The sequence below is a fragment of the Apteryx rowi genome, unplaced genomic scaffold (genome assembly GCF_003343035.1).
Source record: "Apteryx rowi isolate R43461 unplaced genomic scaffold, aptRow1 scaffold_482, whole genome shotgun sequence".
Lineage (NCBI taxonomy): Eukaryota > Metazoa > Chordata > Aves > Apterygiformes > Apterygidae > Apteryx > Apteryx rowi.
Window position 1 is genome coordinate 669488 of NW_020450741.1, and position 14034 is coordinate 683521.

The window sequence follows — 14034 nt, forward strand, 5'->3', positions numbered from 1 at the left end:
CACCTCGGAGACGGCACGTCGATACTCATCAATTATTCAGCGCCGCGCCGCGGGGCCTGGCACGGCAGCACGGGGCACCCGCTGTCCTCTGTGGATGGACCGGACAGCGGAGACCGTGGTCGTCACCCTGCCAGGGGTGACAGTACCATCCCCGATGCCCACAGAGGTGTTGGGGGGAGGTGGCAATGTTTTAGCTCCTTTTTTTGTGCAAGTTAAAGCCCCGAGTGTGACCTCCCATGGGGTCTGGGGAGCTGCCCTGTTCGGGGATGCTCCATGCCTCAGTTTCCCCACATGCCCAGCTCCCTTGGGCACTGTGTGAGTGGGGAGGACTGAGCAGCCCCAGCGCCCCCCCCAGATTGCTCCTGTCCAGGGGCCCCTCTCTGCAGCTCTGCTCTCCCCCGGCCGGGGTTACCCCCCTTCCCTCCCCAATGCCAACCCTTCCTGGCATGCTGAGGTCACAGCCTATCTCGGCGCTGCCCCCCCTTTGGCTGGGACCAGCATTTTCACCCYGCTTTGTGCAGCACCGAGCACCTGCGGCTGCAGTACCCTGGGACAGATGCTTGGGGACAATAAGCATTTTGGGGATCCCTCCTCAAAGGGGGTCTCCAATCCCTTGGGATACAGCCAGGGGTCCTGTCCCCCCTCCTTGGCCCCAGGACTGTGGGGAGAGGTGGGGTCTGTGCCCCCCAGGGCAGGATGGCGGGTCCTACGTTCTCCTCCTTTGAGGGCAGGGTCTGGGTGACAGCAGGATGCTCCCATCCTTGATTTGGGTGTGCACCACTGCCTCACCCTGGGGGAGATGATTCCCCCCCCCCAGTCCCTCCCTTTCTAACTGGGACCAGCGCCTGGCAGTGCTCGGTCCTGCTGTGGTCCTCACTCCATCTGCAGGGATGCGGGGATGCCTGGAGCTCTTGCTGATGAGGAGGGAGGGAAGGAGGGAAGGAAGGAGGGACAGAGGGATGGAGGGAGGCGGGTCCCGGCTCCCACTGCGGCAGGACCCGGCCCCCTGCCTGGGCGGTGGTGCTGGAGTGAGCTGGGGTCTGCGACCGCCCCGGCCTGCCCTCACCCAGGCAGGGGGCGAGGGATGCATGGCCGCCCGCCGCCTCCTCCTCGACACCATGAAGCAGATCTGCCTCTGTGCCGCTGCCTCCTTTGCGGTACGTCCCTGCCTCCTGTCCCTGGTCCCCTTCGGTTCCTGTCCTCCGGGGATGGCCGTGTCACCCCCCACTGCACCTGCCCCGGGCCCCCTCCATCCCCGTCCCCGGGACTCAGCTGCGTCCTCTCCGAGCTGCTTTGTCCTTGCACGGCAAGGGTGGGGGGGCATTGCACTCCCAGTTTGCCCAGTAACCCCGGGAGACTGGTTTATTTTCCACCCCAGGACGTTGTCCTTCAGCCCTGCAGGGTCAGGGAGGCTGCAGGGTGACCAGGGTGGGAGCTGTGGTACAGGCCCCATGCTGGGCACTGGGCAGTGGGCTGGCGACGGACAGGATGCGAGCAGCTCTGAAAGGTCACATCCATTTCCTGCCTCCCCTGGCCGCAGCCCAGCTGTGGTGTGAACCTGGGGCTTCCCACACTCGTCCCAGCCCTGTCCTGTCCTGCTGCGGGTCACTCCTCTGGCCCCCATCCAGCCACCATCCTGGGCAGGAGCAGGGGGTGTCCTTGTGTCCCACACAACCCCGGAGCCTGGAGCCATCCCCAGGGACCCGCTGTCGCTGCCCAGCTGTGCACAGTGAGCCAGGGCTGCCTCACTGCCCCACACGTGGCTGGCCTCATCCCCAGTGGACAGCAAAGTGGGGTGGCCATGGGGCTGGGGTCAGGTGCACAGCTGACGGGGAGAGCCTGGGCAGGGTTGGGGCTCAGGCATTCGCGGGTGCTGGCTGTGTTTAGCAGCAGGGTCAGCGGAGTGGCAGGAGCAAGTCCCAGGGCAGGAGTGATGGAGCAGCACCAGGCCATTCCCGAATCCTGGCCAGTCAAAGCCCAGCCTGTCCACAGTGAAACTAGGACATTCCTGGGCTGCAAATCTAGGGGGGCTGAAGGGGATCCCTGTCCCAGTCAGCTAAACCCTCCTTACACAGAGGTCAGATGGCACCTGGCAAAGGGGTTGGTCTGGAGATGGCCACCCCAAGGCATGAGGATGGGGAGGAGAAAGCGGGGATGGGGATGAGGATGGGGACACTAGCCCAGCCCAGCACCCCAGCTGCCTCTGGGGACTGAACGCCCGTCACGGCCCCATCTCGGCTTTGTTGCAGAGCCAGGACTGGACCAAGAATGATGAGAAGCTCCTGCAAGCTGTGGACTACAATGATGCTGGGAGGGTGACATCACTCCTCGTCCGCAAGGGCCTGGTCGCCACCAAATTGGACTCAGAGGGCAAATCTGCGTGAGTGCTGTCTTGTGTCCCCATGTCGCCGTGTCTGCCCCAGCACATGGTGCTGGGCTCTCCTGGTGCCTTGAGCCACCCAGTGATGCTCCCTGGGGCTCGCTGAGGGTTGGGGACATGGGGCTGATGGCCCTGGGCCTCGCTGCAGGTTCCACTTGGCTGCCATGCGGGGGAATGTGGACTGCCTCGAAGCCATGCTGGCCCACGGTGTGGACGCCATGACCAAGGACAGCTCAGGTGAGGGCACAGCCACGTGCGCCCAGCTTCGCCAAACCCTGCRTTTGCCTCCCTGGCTAATGCTGTAGACCACCCGGGAGCCCTGGCACTTCCCAATACTTCCCACCCCACCGGCAGATGCTGAGGTCATGGGGACGGAGCTGAGGACCACACAGGCTGTAAATCAATGCCCTGAGGGGATCTCAGCCACCAACAGGGACCCAAGCACTAGCCCATCCTGTTCCCAGGGGTGCCTTGTCCCTGCTCAGCCCCAGCCCTGCAGGGTGCTGGGCTCTCCTGGTACCCCAAGCCACCCAGCAATCCTCCCCAGGGCTCGCAGGAACACAGGGTTGTGGATGACCACCTGCGTGCCTGTCTGTCTGTCCCCCAACTCGTCCATCTGCCACTGCTCCACCAGTCTGACTCTAATCCATCTCTCTGTCCCTCTCCCCAGGTTACACTGCCCTGCACTTGGCATCCAAGCATGGCCATCCACAATGCGTGAGCAAGCTGCTGCAGGTAACGGGGCCTGGATGCATGGTGCCATGAGGGTGGGAGGGTGCCGTGCCCTGTGCCATGCCCAGCTCAGCTCCTCACTCCAGGGACACAGGCAGGCCCATCCTGCCTCATCCTCCCCACATCCCCAAGGTGGCTGCGCTCCTGTCCCTCCACGGTGGCATTGTTTGGCACAGCGATGCCCGGTTCTGCCCAGCACTGTGTGGTTTGGTGCTGGTGGTGATGCTCCACCACCACCAAGGAGCCCAGAGCGCCTCACAGTCCTGGCCCCTTGGGTGGTCCAGCTGGCTGTCCTCTGTCCTCCGGTAACCCAGGCCCTCTCCCTCAGGCTTCCTGCCCCGTGGACATGGCTGACAGCAGCGGCCGGACAGCGCTGCACCATGCAGGTGAGTGGGGACAGTGCCAGCACATCCTACTCACGTCCCCATGGGAGGCGGTACTCAGCCTCTGTCCTTCTCCCCAGCTGTCAGCGGCTGCATCTCATGCTCGGAGATCCTCTGCGATTTCAAGGCTCCCTTGAACATCAAGGACAAGGTGAGATCCCTCTGCTCAGCACCTGCTGTTGTATGGGGGTTGAGTCCTCCTGCAGTGATTAAACTCCACTGGGCCAGGGGATGCTGCTGTGCAGAGCAGTCAAGGGCCAGGCTGGGGCTTTCTCTGAAACGCAGCCACTTCTGGGGTGGGACACAGCAGCTAACAGCTGGTGACACCTGGGGTCTCCAGGGTGCTGCTGTGAAAACACACTGTCCTTGCCCAGGACGGCTTCACGCCACTGATCCTTGCTGCCAAGATGAGCCACTCGGAACTGTGCCGGTACCTGCTGCACCGTGGAGCAGCCGTGAACAGCCGGGATCTGCAAGGGAGGTGAGTCCCCCTGTAATGGGGATGGGGGACCAATGGAGGGACCAGATCCCTCATCTCTCCTCTCGCCACTCTCTTCAGAACAGCCTTGATGCTGGCCTGTGAAAATGGCAGTGTGGAGACTGTGGAAGTTCTTGTCAACGCGGGTGCCCGGGTGGCCGTGGTGGACTCCACGGGCCATGATGCGGCTCACTACAGCCTGGCCACGGGCAACGCTCTCATCCAGCACTTCCTGCAGGAGGCTGCCCAGCGCCGGTCCTGGGCCAGTGGTAAGGCAGCTGCACCGGCCCAGGTGCTCCCCGTCCTCGGGGGACTGCCCCACGTATGTGTTTTCACCTTGCAGGGTGCTTTGGGGCAGGTGCCTCCTGGAGGTCTTGCCCATGGCTGGCAGAGTATGGCCAGCCTGGAGCAGGGCTGAGGGGACACAAGTCCCCTTTCCCCATGTGCTTGGGGTACTTTCACCATGCTGTCACCAGCTGAGGGCTGGGAAGTGGTGCTGGGCCTGGATCTGCCTGTCCCAGTGTCTTAATGCACTTGGACACGCATGTTCGCACATGTGTTTGCAAGCATGGGAGTATAAGCACGCATGTGTGTATCAGGAAATGTGTCTATACACATGTCTGCATGTGCATGCACATGTGCGTTTCCCTGTGTCTGTATGTGGGTGCGCATCCCTGCAATTGCATATGTGTACCTCCCCATGTCTGCATGTGCCCCAGGTGTGCACACGCGTGTGCATCCCCATGCGTACACATACATGCACATGTCCCTGTGAGTGTGCATCCCTGTGTGAGTACCCTCAGCGGTGCCCCTGCACCCACGCCAGGATATGCCTGCTGCGCCCACCCCTGGGAGCCTCTAACCTCCCCGTTTCCCTTTCCTCCCTTTCTGCACCACAGAAGAGGAGTCGGCTGAGCAGACATCCCAGGTAAGGCCCTGCCTGGCCTCTCCTCGGGGCTGGCCTGGCTGCCGGGCCCTAGCGTGGAGAGGATGAGCGCTTGGACGTCCCTGGGGATCTCAGGGGTGGTGATGGGTTAGGAAGGAGAGAGATTGGAGTGGATGTGACATCCCCTCTGCCTTGGTCTCTCTGCAGACATCTTCGCCCAGCCAGTCCACAGGCAGGGAGAAGAGCAGCACCCCAAGGAAGAGGAAAGCCCCCCTGCCACCCCCAGGCACCCTGAGCCAGGTGAGAGATGGGTTCCCTCCAGCATGGCTGGCATAGGGCAGCCGAAYCATGGTCCTGGGTTGGCCAGTGACTGGTTGGGGTAACTCCTCTGGGTGCCACACTTTGCCTGCCCCGGGGCTGCGTGAGGTGTCCCTCTCTACGGTGGAGACACTTCCTGACTGGGCTCAGATCCTATGGAGGCTTCATCCTTATCCCTGGGCTGCACCTCAGCAGATGAGTCCCAGCCCCAGGGGGGACCCAGAGCCTCCCTTGCAGAGAGGGGAAACTGAGGCACAAAGCAACAGCAAGGCTGGGTATCACCCCCCGTCCCCTGTGCCCCTGCTGCCTGCAGGGCACTGGGCATCAGCCCGTTTCCACCAACCTCGTGGCTCCAAAACACCCCTCGCCGGTGTGGCGGGGAGCCGTGCACTGCCACTGTGGGCAGGGGCTGGGCCCAGGGTTCTGTGCCCATGTCAGGGAGCGGGAGCCCACTGGAGCCTTTCCTTCTCTCTCTGGTGTTGAAGAGTGCCCCACACACCCCAGAGCACGGCTCACCCTCAGCGGGACGCGGTGCCCAGATGGCCGCCACCAAGCCTGGCTGGGCTCAGCCTGCCCCGGTCCACACGGTGAGAATGGCCGGGAGTGGGGCCGTGGCAGGGAAGGGGCCGGGCCCATGCCCCGGAGCCTGACTGCCGCTCGCCTGCAGGAGGACAGGGATGCCTACGAGGAGATCGTGAGGCTGCGGCAGGAACGGGCACAATTCTTGCAGAAGATCAGGGGCTTGGAGCAACAGGAGAAGCAGAGACGGGAGGTACAGGCAGACATCCCCCCTCACCGTCCATGGGGCTCCCTGGGGCAAAACCTCACTGGCATCACGGGACAGATGCCACCGTGTCCTCAGGGATGGAGGGGATGGAGGGGATGGGGACGGCATTTAACCCTCTCCATCGTCTCTCTGTGTCCTGCTAGCGGGCAGAACTGGACGAGGGCTCCATTCGCTCCATGGAGAAGCAGGTGAGCCCAGTGGGCGGTGCCTGGCAAGGAGGTAACGGGTGGCCATGGCTCTCCGAGGGGTCCCTATCCTGGCTGGATTTTGCCAGCATTGGCGTCTGGCACTCCACTGGGGTGCTGGGTCAGTGCAAAGGGGTCCCCACGCCTCTGTTCTCCCCTGCAGATCCAGGAGCTGGAGCAGCGACTGGCAGCACGTGACAATGAGAAGGAACGTCTGGGCAAGGAGGTGGAGGCTCTGCGAAGCCGCTTGTCCTCGCTGGAGGTGGGAGCGGGCAGTGCTGGCAGTGCTGGTGGGCTGGGGAGAGGGCCAGCTGCAGGCCCAGGGGGCTCAGGGTGCTGACGCCCATTGCTCTGTGCCCAGAACGAGAAGGAGAACACGAGCTACGACATCGAGACGCTGCAGGACGAGGAGGGAGAGCTGCTCGAGTTCCCAGGTAGGGCTGTGCTGGCCCCCCGAGTCCCCCGCAAGGGCAGGTGCTCGCTGGGGCTGGGCATCCTTTGGGGAGGAGACATTTCATGGGGAGATCTCCCTGGGGAGGGAGGCTGCTGCCCCGGGACATGGGGTGGGCACGGCACCACGCGCTCTGTGTCTCCCTCCAGGGGCAGAGCTGCTGCTCTCCAAGAAGACGCTGAGCCCCTCGACTGAGGAGCTGCTGGCCACGCTGCAAGGGCAAGTGCAGTCCCTCACCATGCAGAACAAGGAGCTGAGGGAGAAAATACAGGTAACTCGCCCAGCCCATCTCTCCAGCCATCCCTCCTGCCTCCCCCTTGACCCTTGGGTTGCCTCACTCTCTCCTTGGCAGATCCTGGAGAACTACGAGAGGGATGAGAGCAACCTGGCCACCTCGGGGGACTTTGTGCCCGTTAGCCTCTATGACTCCCTCAAGTGCGAACTGAAGCAGCTGAAGGAGCAGCACGCCGAGGCTCAGGCTGCCTTGAAGGCTCTGGAAGGTGGTCGGCTCAATGGCAAGGCTGTGTCGGCTGAGGCACGCGAGCAGCTGAAGGCTGAGTACGAGGGGCAGATCCGCGCCCTGCAGGAAGCCCTGAGGAAAGGCGGCGTCCCTGGGGAGGTGACCCCAGCGAGGAACCAGGCCGCGGGACCAGCAGAGGCGAGCGGCGCAGTTGGAGAGAGAAGCACTGTGGAGCAGCTCACTGAGGAGCTGGCCCAGACCCGGGGCAAGTACGAGGCGGCCCTGGCCGAGGTGCAGATGCTGCGGGAGCAGATGCAGCTGGGCATCCTCTCAGTGGTGGAGCCCACCGAGGGCGCCGGCACWGAGCTGGCAGCGGCAAAGGCCGCACTGCAGCAGGCCCGGGAGGCCCTGGAGGAGCGGGAGCAGCGGGTGAGGGAGCTGCAAAGCCGACTGGAAGCTCGTGAGGCAGCCGGGGGGCCCCGGGCCCGTTCTGAGGCCGAGGAGACCACGGCCTCGCTGGGGGCATCTCTGGAGGAGGCCTCGCGGGAGAAAGCGGCCTTGCTGGAGCGCTGTGGCCGGGCGGAGGCGGCGGCAGAGGCCCTGCGCCGCAGCCTGGAGGCCAAGACGCGGGACTGGCAGGCGGTGGGCGGCCCGGAGCCGGAGGCCGGGGYGCTGGAGCAGCGGCTGGCAGAGCTGACGCGGCAGCACGGCGAGGTGACAGCCCAGCTGGGGCGGCTGCGGGAGGCGCTAGGCCACAAGGAGGCTGAGCTGGATGCCCTGCGGGAGCAGCTGGCTGCCCGACCCGTGGCGCGCCAGGAGCACGAGGAGGCCCTGGCACGGCTGAGGCAGGCTCTGGCAGAGGCCGAGGGCCGGGTGGCACAGGATAAGCATGCCCAAGCCACGGCGGCGCTGCAGGAGCAGGCGCGGGCACTGCAGGAGCGGGCGGCCAGGCTGGAGGCTGAGGCGGAGGCCAAGGGGCGTGAAGCTGCCCGGCTGGAGGCTGAGCTGGTGAGGGCCCGGGAGGCGGCGGTGCCGCGGGGCGAGCACGAGGCAGTGCAGGCCGGGCTGCAGGCCGAGGCGGCAGCGCTGGCGCAGCGCCTGAGCGAGCTGGCGCGGCGGCATGAGAAGACGTGTGAGGAGGTGTTCAGGGTGCAGCGTCAAGCGCTCTTCATGAAGAGTGAGAAGCAGGCAGCCGAGGAGCGCCTGACTGGGGTGCACAAGCAGCTGGAGGAGGCGCGGGCTGAGGCGCGGCGCCTCCAGGACCTCCACAGCCACGTCGAGGACTCGGCCCGGCTGGTCAGGGACAAGGACAGGAAGGTAGGGGATGCACGGGGCCAGTGGGGGATCTGTGAGGCCCCAGGCGGGGGGAATTGCTGGTCAGGGTGCAGCTTGGGTGAACTGAGTTTGCTGGGTCTCAGGAGAAAGCCACACATGCACATGCGTGCATGCCTGCACAGAAAATCATGCACATACACATGCATATGCATGCATGTATGCACATGCATGTATGCGTGCATGCCTCAATGCACATACATGCACACACACACATGCATGCACACACACATACAAACACACACGTTTAGGTGCACACACTTGCACACACATACATACACAAACATGCTCCCACACATGCACATGCATGTGCATGCATACATGCAAATACATGCATGCAGACACATGCCCTCCCCCCCCTTCCCACGTGCGTGCGCATGCTGCTCTCCTGGCCGTTTCCCTTTTTCCTCTCCAAGTCGAGACCGAAACCCAGAGGGAGGTGGAGGGGTGGGAAACCCCCTGCTCTGCCCCTGTCCTGGCAGGGAGGCAGCAGGCACGGCCATGGGCACCCACCCGGCAACCCCCCATGCAGTGGGGGGATTCCAGGGTGGAGATGGGGCTGGGGGGGGTCCCTGGGCCCCTGTAACCCCTCTGCACTGCCAGATCACTGAGCTCTCCAAAGAGGTCTTCAAGCTGAAGGAGGCCCTGAATGCCCTTCCTGAGCCCCAGGGTGCCCCACAACTGCCCCTCAACACTGCCGTGCTCCAGGCCAGGATCCGGACGCTGGAGGCGCAGCTGGCGGTGGGTATTGTGGAGGGGATGGTGAGGCTGGGGGGCACTGGTGCCTGCGCAGGGGGGCTGGGGGTCCCGTGAGCCCCCGGCCCCGCGCTTGAGCCCGCTTGCTCTTCCTGGCTCGCAGGAGATGGAGACGCGGCACAGCAAGGTTGTCACACTGTACCGGAGCCACCTACTCTACGCAGTGCAAGTGAGTTGGGGCTGCCACCTTGGGGGACTGAGGACATTGCCATGGGGGACTGGGGACACAGCTGCGGGGACCAGGGTACTGGCTGGGGGCACGCCAGGCTGGCACATCAGTGCCCACTTGCATGGGGAGGTAGCAAGGGGTTGGATCCAGGGATTGCCAAGCTGGCTGCGCTCAGACCAGGCTCGGAGAGCCCGCTGTCCCTTCCTCTGTCCCCTGCGATGTCCCCTCTGCCCCCAGGGCCACATGGATGAAGACGTGCAGAGGCTCCTGTGCCAGATCCTGAAGATGCAGCGGCTGCAGGAACAGGGCAGATGAGCTCTGGCCACCTAGCCAGCACCACGGGGGCCAGGGACACAGCCAGCAGCACCGGCCGGGGGCCAGGCCATGCTTTACCCCGGCAGCCACGCCGCCCCTTTGCTTCCCTGTTGCTGGCAGGCGCCTGCCGACCACATGCATCACCCACACTTACCTGGCCCTGTAGCCGGCACTGGGGTCTGGGACACCGTGGCGATGTCCCCATGGCTCTGTGCACCCCAGCACAGCAGTAATAAAATATTTATACTCACACCTACAGGGCGGCTCGTCCCTGGGGGTGGAAAAGGACAGGGATGGGGACAACTGGCCATGGGTACTGGGGGCACAGGGGGTGGCTGGGGTGCTGGGGTTTGGACACATCTCTGCTGGTGTCCCCAGGTGTGCTGGCACCCCCAGGAGGGGACTGAGCCAGCCAAGTGGGAAATGGGGCGCCCTTCGTGGGGCGACAGGATGGGAAAGGTTGGAAACCCTCTTGGTCAGAGCCAAAAGTGCGTCCCCACAGGGGGTCCTGCTCCACTGCAGGGCTGCCTGCAGGACTGGGCGGTGGCAGGTCCCCCAGCAGGGACAGCATTTCCTGCGTGAGGAAGTGGGCTGCGGCTGGCCAGGGCTGTGGCTTCCCGAGCCTTGGCGATGACGAAGCCTCCAGCTCCTGGCCCGGATGCCTGGCCATGCTGCGGTGAGCGCCAGGGGGCCCAGGGCACCTGGTGGGGCTGGGGGCATGGGGGAGACCTGGTGGCACTGGGGTTGGGGACGTCCCCATGGTGCCCGGCTGGGGAGMCCCTCATCCTAGACATGGGGAAACTGAGGCACGACCCCTACAGCAGGGATGGTCGCTGGCACTGGGGCTGAGCCAGACCTGTGCTTGGGGTGGGCCATGCCAAGGGCAGCATACGACCTGGCAGTGCTGGGCATGGTCACAGCGGGGAACCCAGCTCAGCTCCCCCCAGGCTGGGATTCAGGGGGTCTCTGGGGACCCCTGTGTGGGGACAGTCCCTCTCCGGCCACCCTGGTAAGGTGGTGGCCATCTGGGTACCACTGGCCCCTTCTCCAGCCCTGTCAGCTGCATCTGAGGCCCGGAATCACCCGAAACCTCAATTCCGGGCACGAGACCGCAGGACGGCTGCAGGCCCCCGCGGGAAACCCCAGCCATGCAGGGCGCTTTCGCTCCCGCCTCCGCTCCCTCCTCCTTCCCGGCAGCAGGATCCGGCCATTGCGGGGAGAAACCAGACCCTGTCCCCAAGGGATGCAGTGAGGTTGGAGGGGAAACTGAGGCACAGCAGCGCTGGGTGGCCCTGTGACAGGGCAGAAGGGTTTGAGGTTCTGGCTTGGGGACAAGCACCTGCAGGAGGGCGCTGGGGACATGTCGGGGGCCCTGTGGCCACAGTGTCTCTGCTGTCCCCTACCCTGGGAGTGACTGGCCCACTGTCCCCGCAGGTCTCCAGCCCCTGGCACTGGGCAGCTCTGCTGGGTCACCCCGACATGAAGTGGCTTTGGGTGGTGGCTTTCGTGACACCTGCCTGCACTGCTCCCTGCAATGGCACGGCGGGGGGCGCCGGGGATGGAGGTACGGGGAGCTAGGGATTGGGCATGGGGGGTGATGGGGATGGAGATGGGGGGAATTTGGGGGAGCAGGGATGGAGGGACTGGAGGGGCTGGGGCTGGAGGTATGGGAGTAGCTGAGAGGACTGGGGACAGCAGGACTGGGGGGTACAAGGAGGGCTGGGGATGGAGGTACGGGAGCTGGGAGGATCTGAGATGGAGGTAGGGGGACACTGGGGGGACATGGGGGAACCAAGGATGGAGGTAGAGGGGTCTGGGGGAACTGGTGATGGATGTCTAGGCATATTGGGGGAACTGGGAACGGAGGTCTAGGGATGCTGGGGGGGAATGGGGACATGAGGGAGACTGTGGATGGAGATATGAGGGACTGGGGAAACTGGGAATGGAAGTCTAGGGATACTGGGGGGACTGGGGACATGGGGGAGACCGTGGACGGAGGGACAGGGGGCTGGGAGAACTGGGTATGGGAGTAAAGGAGGGATCGGGGGTGCAGGGTTGGAGGAACAGGGGATGGGGGTGTCCAAGTGGCACAAGCCCTTCCTGCCCTGGCTGCGTTGTCGCCCCTGCCTGGACTCCTGCTGAGGGCCGTAGGCCCTGAGGGGAGCCAGGAGTCTGGGGAGGGGACTGTGGAGGGCGGACAGGGACCTGCCCCAGCTCCCGGCTGGGGGAGAGCGCCTCGGAAAGTCCCTACCGGGGAAGGAGACAGGAGAAAATGGCTGGGGGGGGGGGAGAAGATCAGGGACAGTTCTGGCGGCTGGGGAGGGGACATGGGCTGGGGGTGGGGGGGGGTCCAGCCCGTGGCCACTGCTGTGTCCCCCAGGCGGCTGCACCCTGCAGCACGGCGTGCTGGGCACTGAGGTGCTGCTGCGGTGCCCGGCAGCGGCGGGGGCCCCGGCCGCGTGGTGCTGGGGGGACACCTTCCTGGGGATGCACCCCGCGCCTGGGCTGGCCCTGCCCAACGCCAGCCTGGCCCACGAGGGCCGTTACAGCTGCCACCACCCAAGCACCGGCGAGACCTGGGCCACTGTCTGCCTGCGCCTGGGCTGTGAGTGACCCCAACACCCTGCCACCCCCATATCCCCTGCCACCAGCTGGGGGGGCTACCGGCAGCGGGGTGACTGCAGGCGTTCTCCTGCCCCAGATCCCCCTGCGCCACCAGCTATCGAGTGCTGGGCCATCAGCTACCCGCAGGCAGTGAATTGCTCCTGGGCCGCAGAGCCTGAGCTGCTGCTGGAGACTGACTACATCGCCACGTACAGGTGAGGCAGGTGCCCAGCTGAGACCTGCCGCAGTTGTGTCACAAGTGGGGCGGCAGGCAAAGCAAAGCCCTGGGGCTGCCCGCCAGCCCCCAGCTCCCTCTTCCCTCTTCCCCCAGGCATGGYGTGTGGGGGGCCACAGGGAGTGGCGAGTGTGTCCGCACGGGGCCCCGCAGCTGCTCCTTCGGCAACATCCAGATGTTCTCCCTCAGCCCCTATGTGCTGAATGTGACAGCCGTGAACCCCCTGGGCACTGCCTCGCACCTTCTCCCCTTCCTCGTGGAGGACATCAGTGAGTGCTGCGGGCGGCTGGATGCCCTCCAGCACGTGCCATCACACTTCAGTCGAGTGGGATGCTTGGGTTTAATCCAGCTCTGGGGCTTTCTTTGGAGGGGCGTGCTAGGCATTTTCTGCTTGARAGGCAGAAACCTCAGTGCAACGAGTTGCTGGGTCTCAGTCCAGCTCTGCAGCGTGGCGTGCACAGCACGGTCAGCCTGGCAGGCAGATGCGGAGTCCCCTGTCCCCATGGGCCAGGGACTCCTCAGCCAGCACCTCACGCTGTCACTATCTCCCTACCTCGTTAGTAAAGCCGGACCCCCCCGAGGACCTGCGGGTCTCACCCATCCCTGGGGAGACCAAGAAGCTGCTGCTGGAGTGGAGCCCACCGGGGTCCTGGCCCTTCCCTGAGTACTTCCCACTCAAGTACTGCATCCGCTATGCACGGGACAAGGGCTCCAGCCCCCAAATGGTACTGTCTGGCCCCCGCTGAGGCCGTGCCACTSTCCTCGCACATGGGGTAAATTGAGGCATGGCCAAGGGATTGTCCCTCTGGGTCTCCTCTAACACTGGCCCTGTCCTGTCCCCAGATCGGGCCCTATGAGCAGACATCCTTCACCCTAACGGGGTTGCGCCCAGGCACCCTGCACCACATCCAGGTGGCCGCAAAGGACTTCACAGACTACGGGGAGTTCAGTGCCTGGAGCCGGCCAGCCTCGGGGACACCGTGGATGGAGCTGTGACAGCGGCGCAGTGGGACCCCGCATGCCCCAGCGCCTCTGTCCCCCTGTCACAAGCAGTGCTGAGCCACCAGCACCAGGGGTGACCCATCACCGGTGTCCCTCTCCCTGCATCACCAGGCCTCGCCCTACTGAACCCCTTGAGTGGAGCTGTGGCCGCACTTCCCGCTGGGATGCCACATCGTGACCAGAATTGGGCAATAAACCAGCTTGAGGATCCTGTCCCCATCCTGAATTTATTATGTTCTCCACAAAATGACCATCAGGGGCCAGAGCCAAGGGGTTGCGGCAGGTCCTGGGGTTGGAGCTGGTCCATGGTGGCCACCACAGGGGCAGCTGTGAGCATGTGGGGCAGGGAGAGGGTACCTGCTGCGGGGGCCATGCTCCCTATTGCTCCTATGGCCTGGGCTGGTCTCTATGGCCCCCCAGGGCCTGGACTGCTCCCTATGATCTGGACAGACCCCTGTAGCTCAGACTGGTCCCTGTGGCCCAGACTGCTCCCTATGATCTGTACTGGTCCCGATGGCCTGGACTGGTCCCAGTAGCCCAGACTGGTTCCTATGGCCTCGA

General features: G+C 64.7%; 2 protein-coding genes across 2 annotated transcripts; both read left to right on the forward strand.

The window, feature by feature from the left end:
* The first annotated feature begins 1088 nt into the window (after positions 1 to 1088).
* On the forward strand, positions 1089 to 9632 carry ANKRD24 (ankyrin repeat domain 24). Its single transcript, XM_026078681.1, has 21 exons — positions 1089 to 1157; positions 2250 to 2380; positions 2529 to 2617; positions 3051 to 3115; positions 3441 to 3498; positions 3576 to 3646; positions 3870 to 3976; positions 4055 to 4242; positions 4873 to 4901; positions 5067 to 5159; positions 5845 to 5949; positions 6108 to 6152; positions 6313 to 6411; positions 6511 to 6712; positions 6750 to 6871; positions 6953 to 7066; positions 7259 to 7543; positions 7595 to 8377; positions 8996 to 9133; positions 9252 to 9317; positions 9555 to 9632. Exons 1-21 carry the CDS (start codon positions 1089 to 1091, stop codon positions 9630 to 9632), a joined length of 2937 nt encoding a protein of 978 aa, XP_025934466.1.
* Positions 9633 to 12119: 2487 nt separating this feature from the next.
* On the forward strand, positions 12120 to 13467 carry EBI3 (Epstein-Barr virus induced 3). The gene is made up of 5 exons (XM_026078657.1): positions 12120 to 12237; positions 12334 to 12451; positions 12568 to 12740; positions 13033 to 13196; positions 13315 to 13467. Exons 1-5 carry the CDS (start codon positions 12120 to 12122, stop codon positions 13465 to 13467), a joined length of 726 nt encoding a protein of 241 aa, XP_025934442.1.
* The last annotated feature ends 567 nt before the right edge of the window (positions 13468 to 14034 follow it).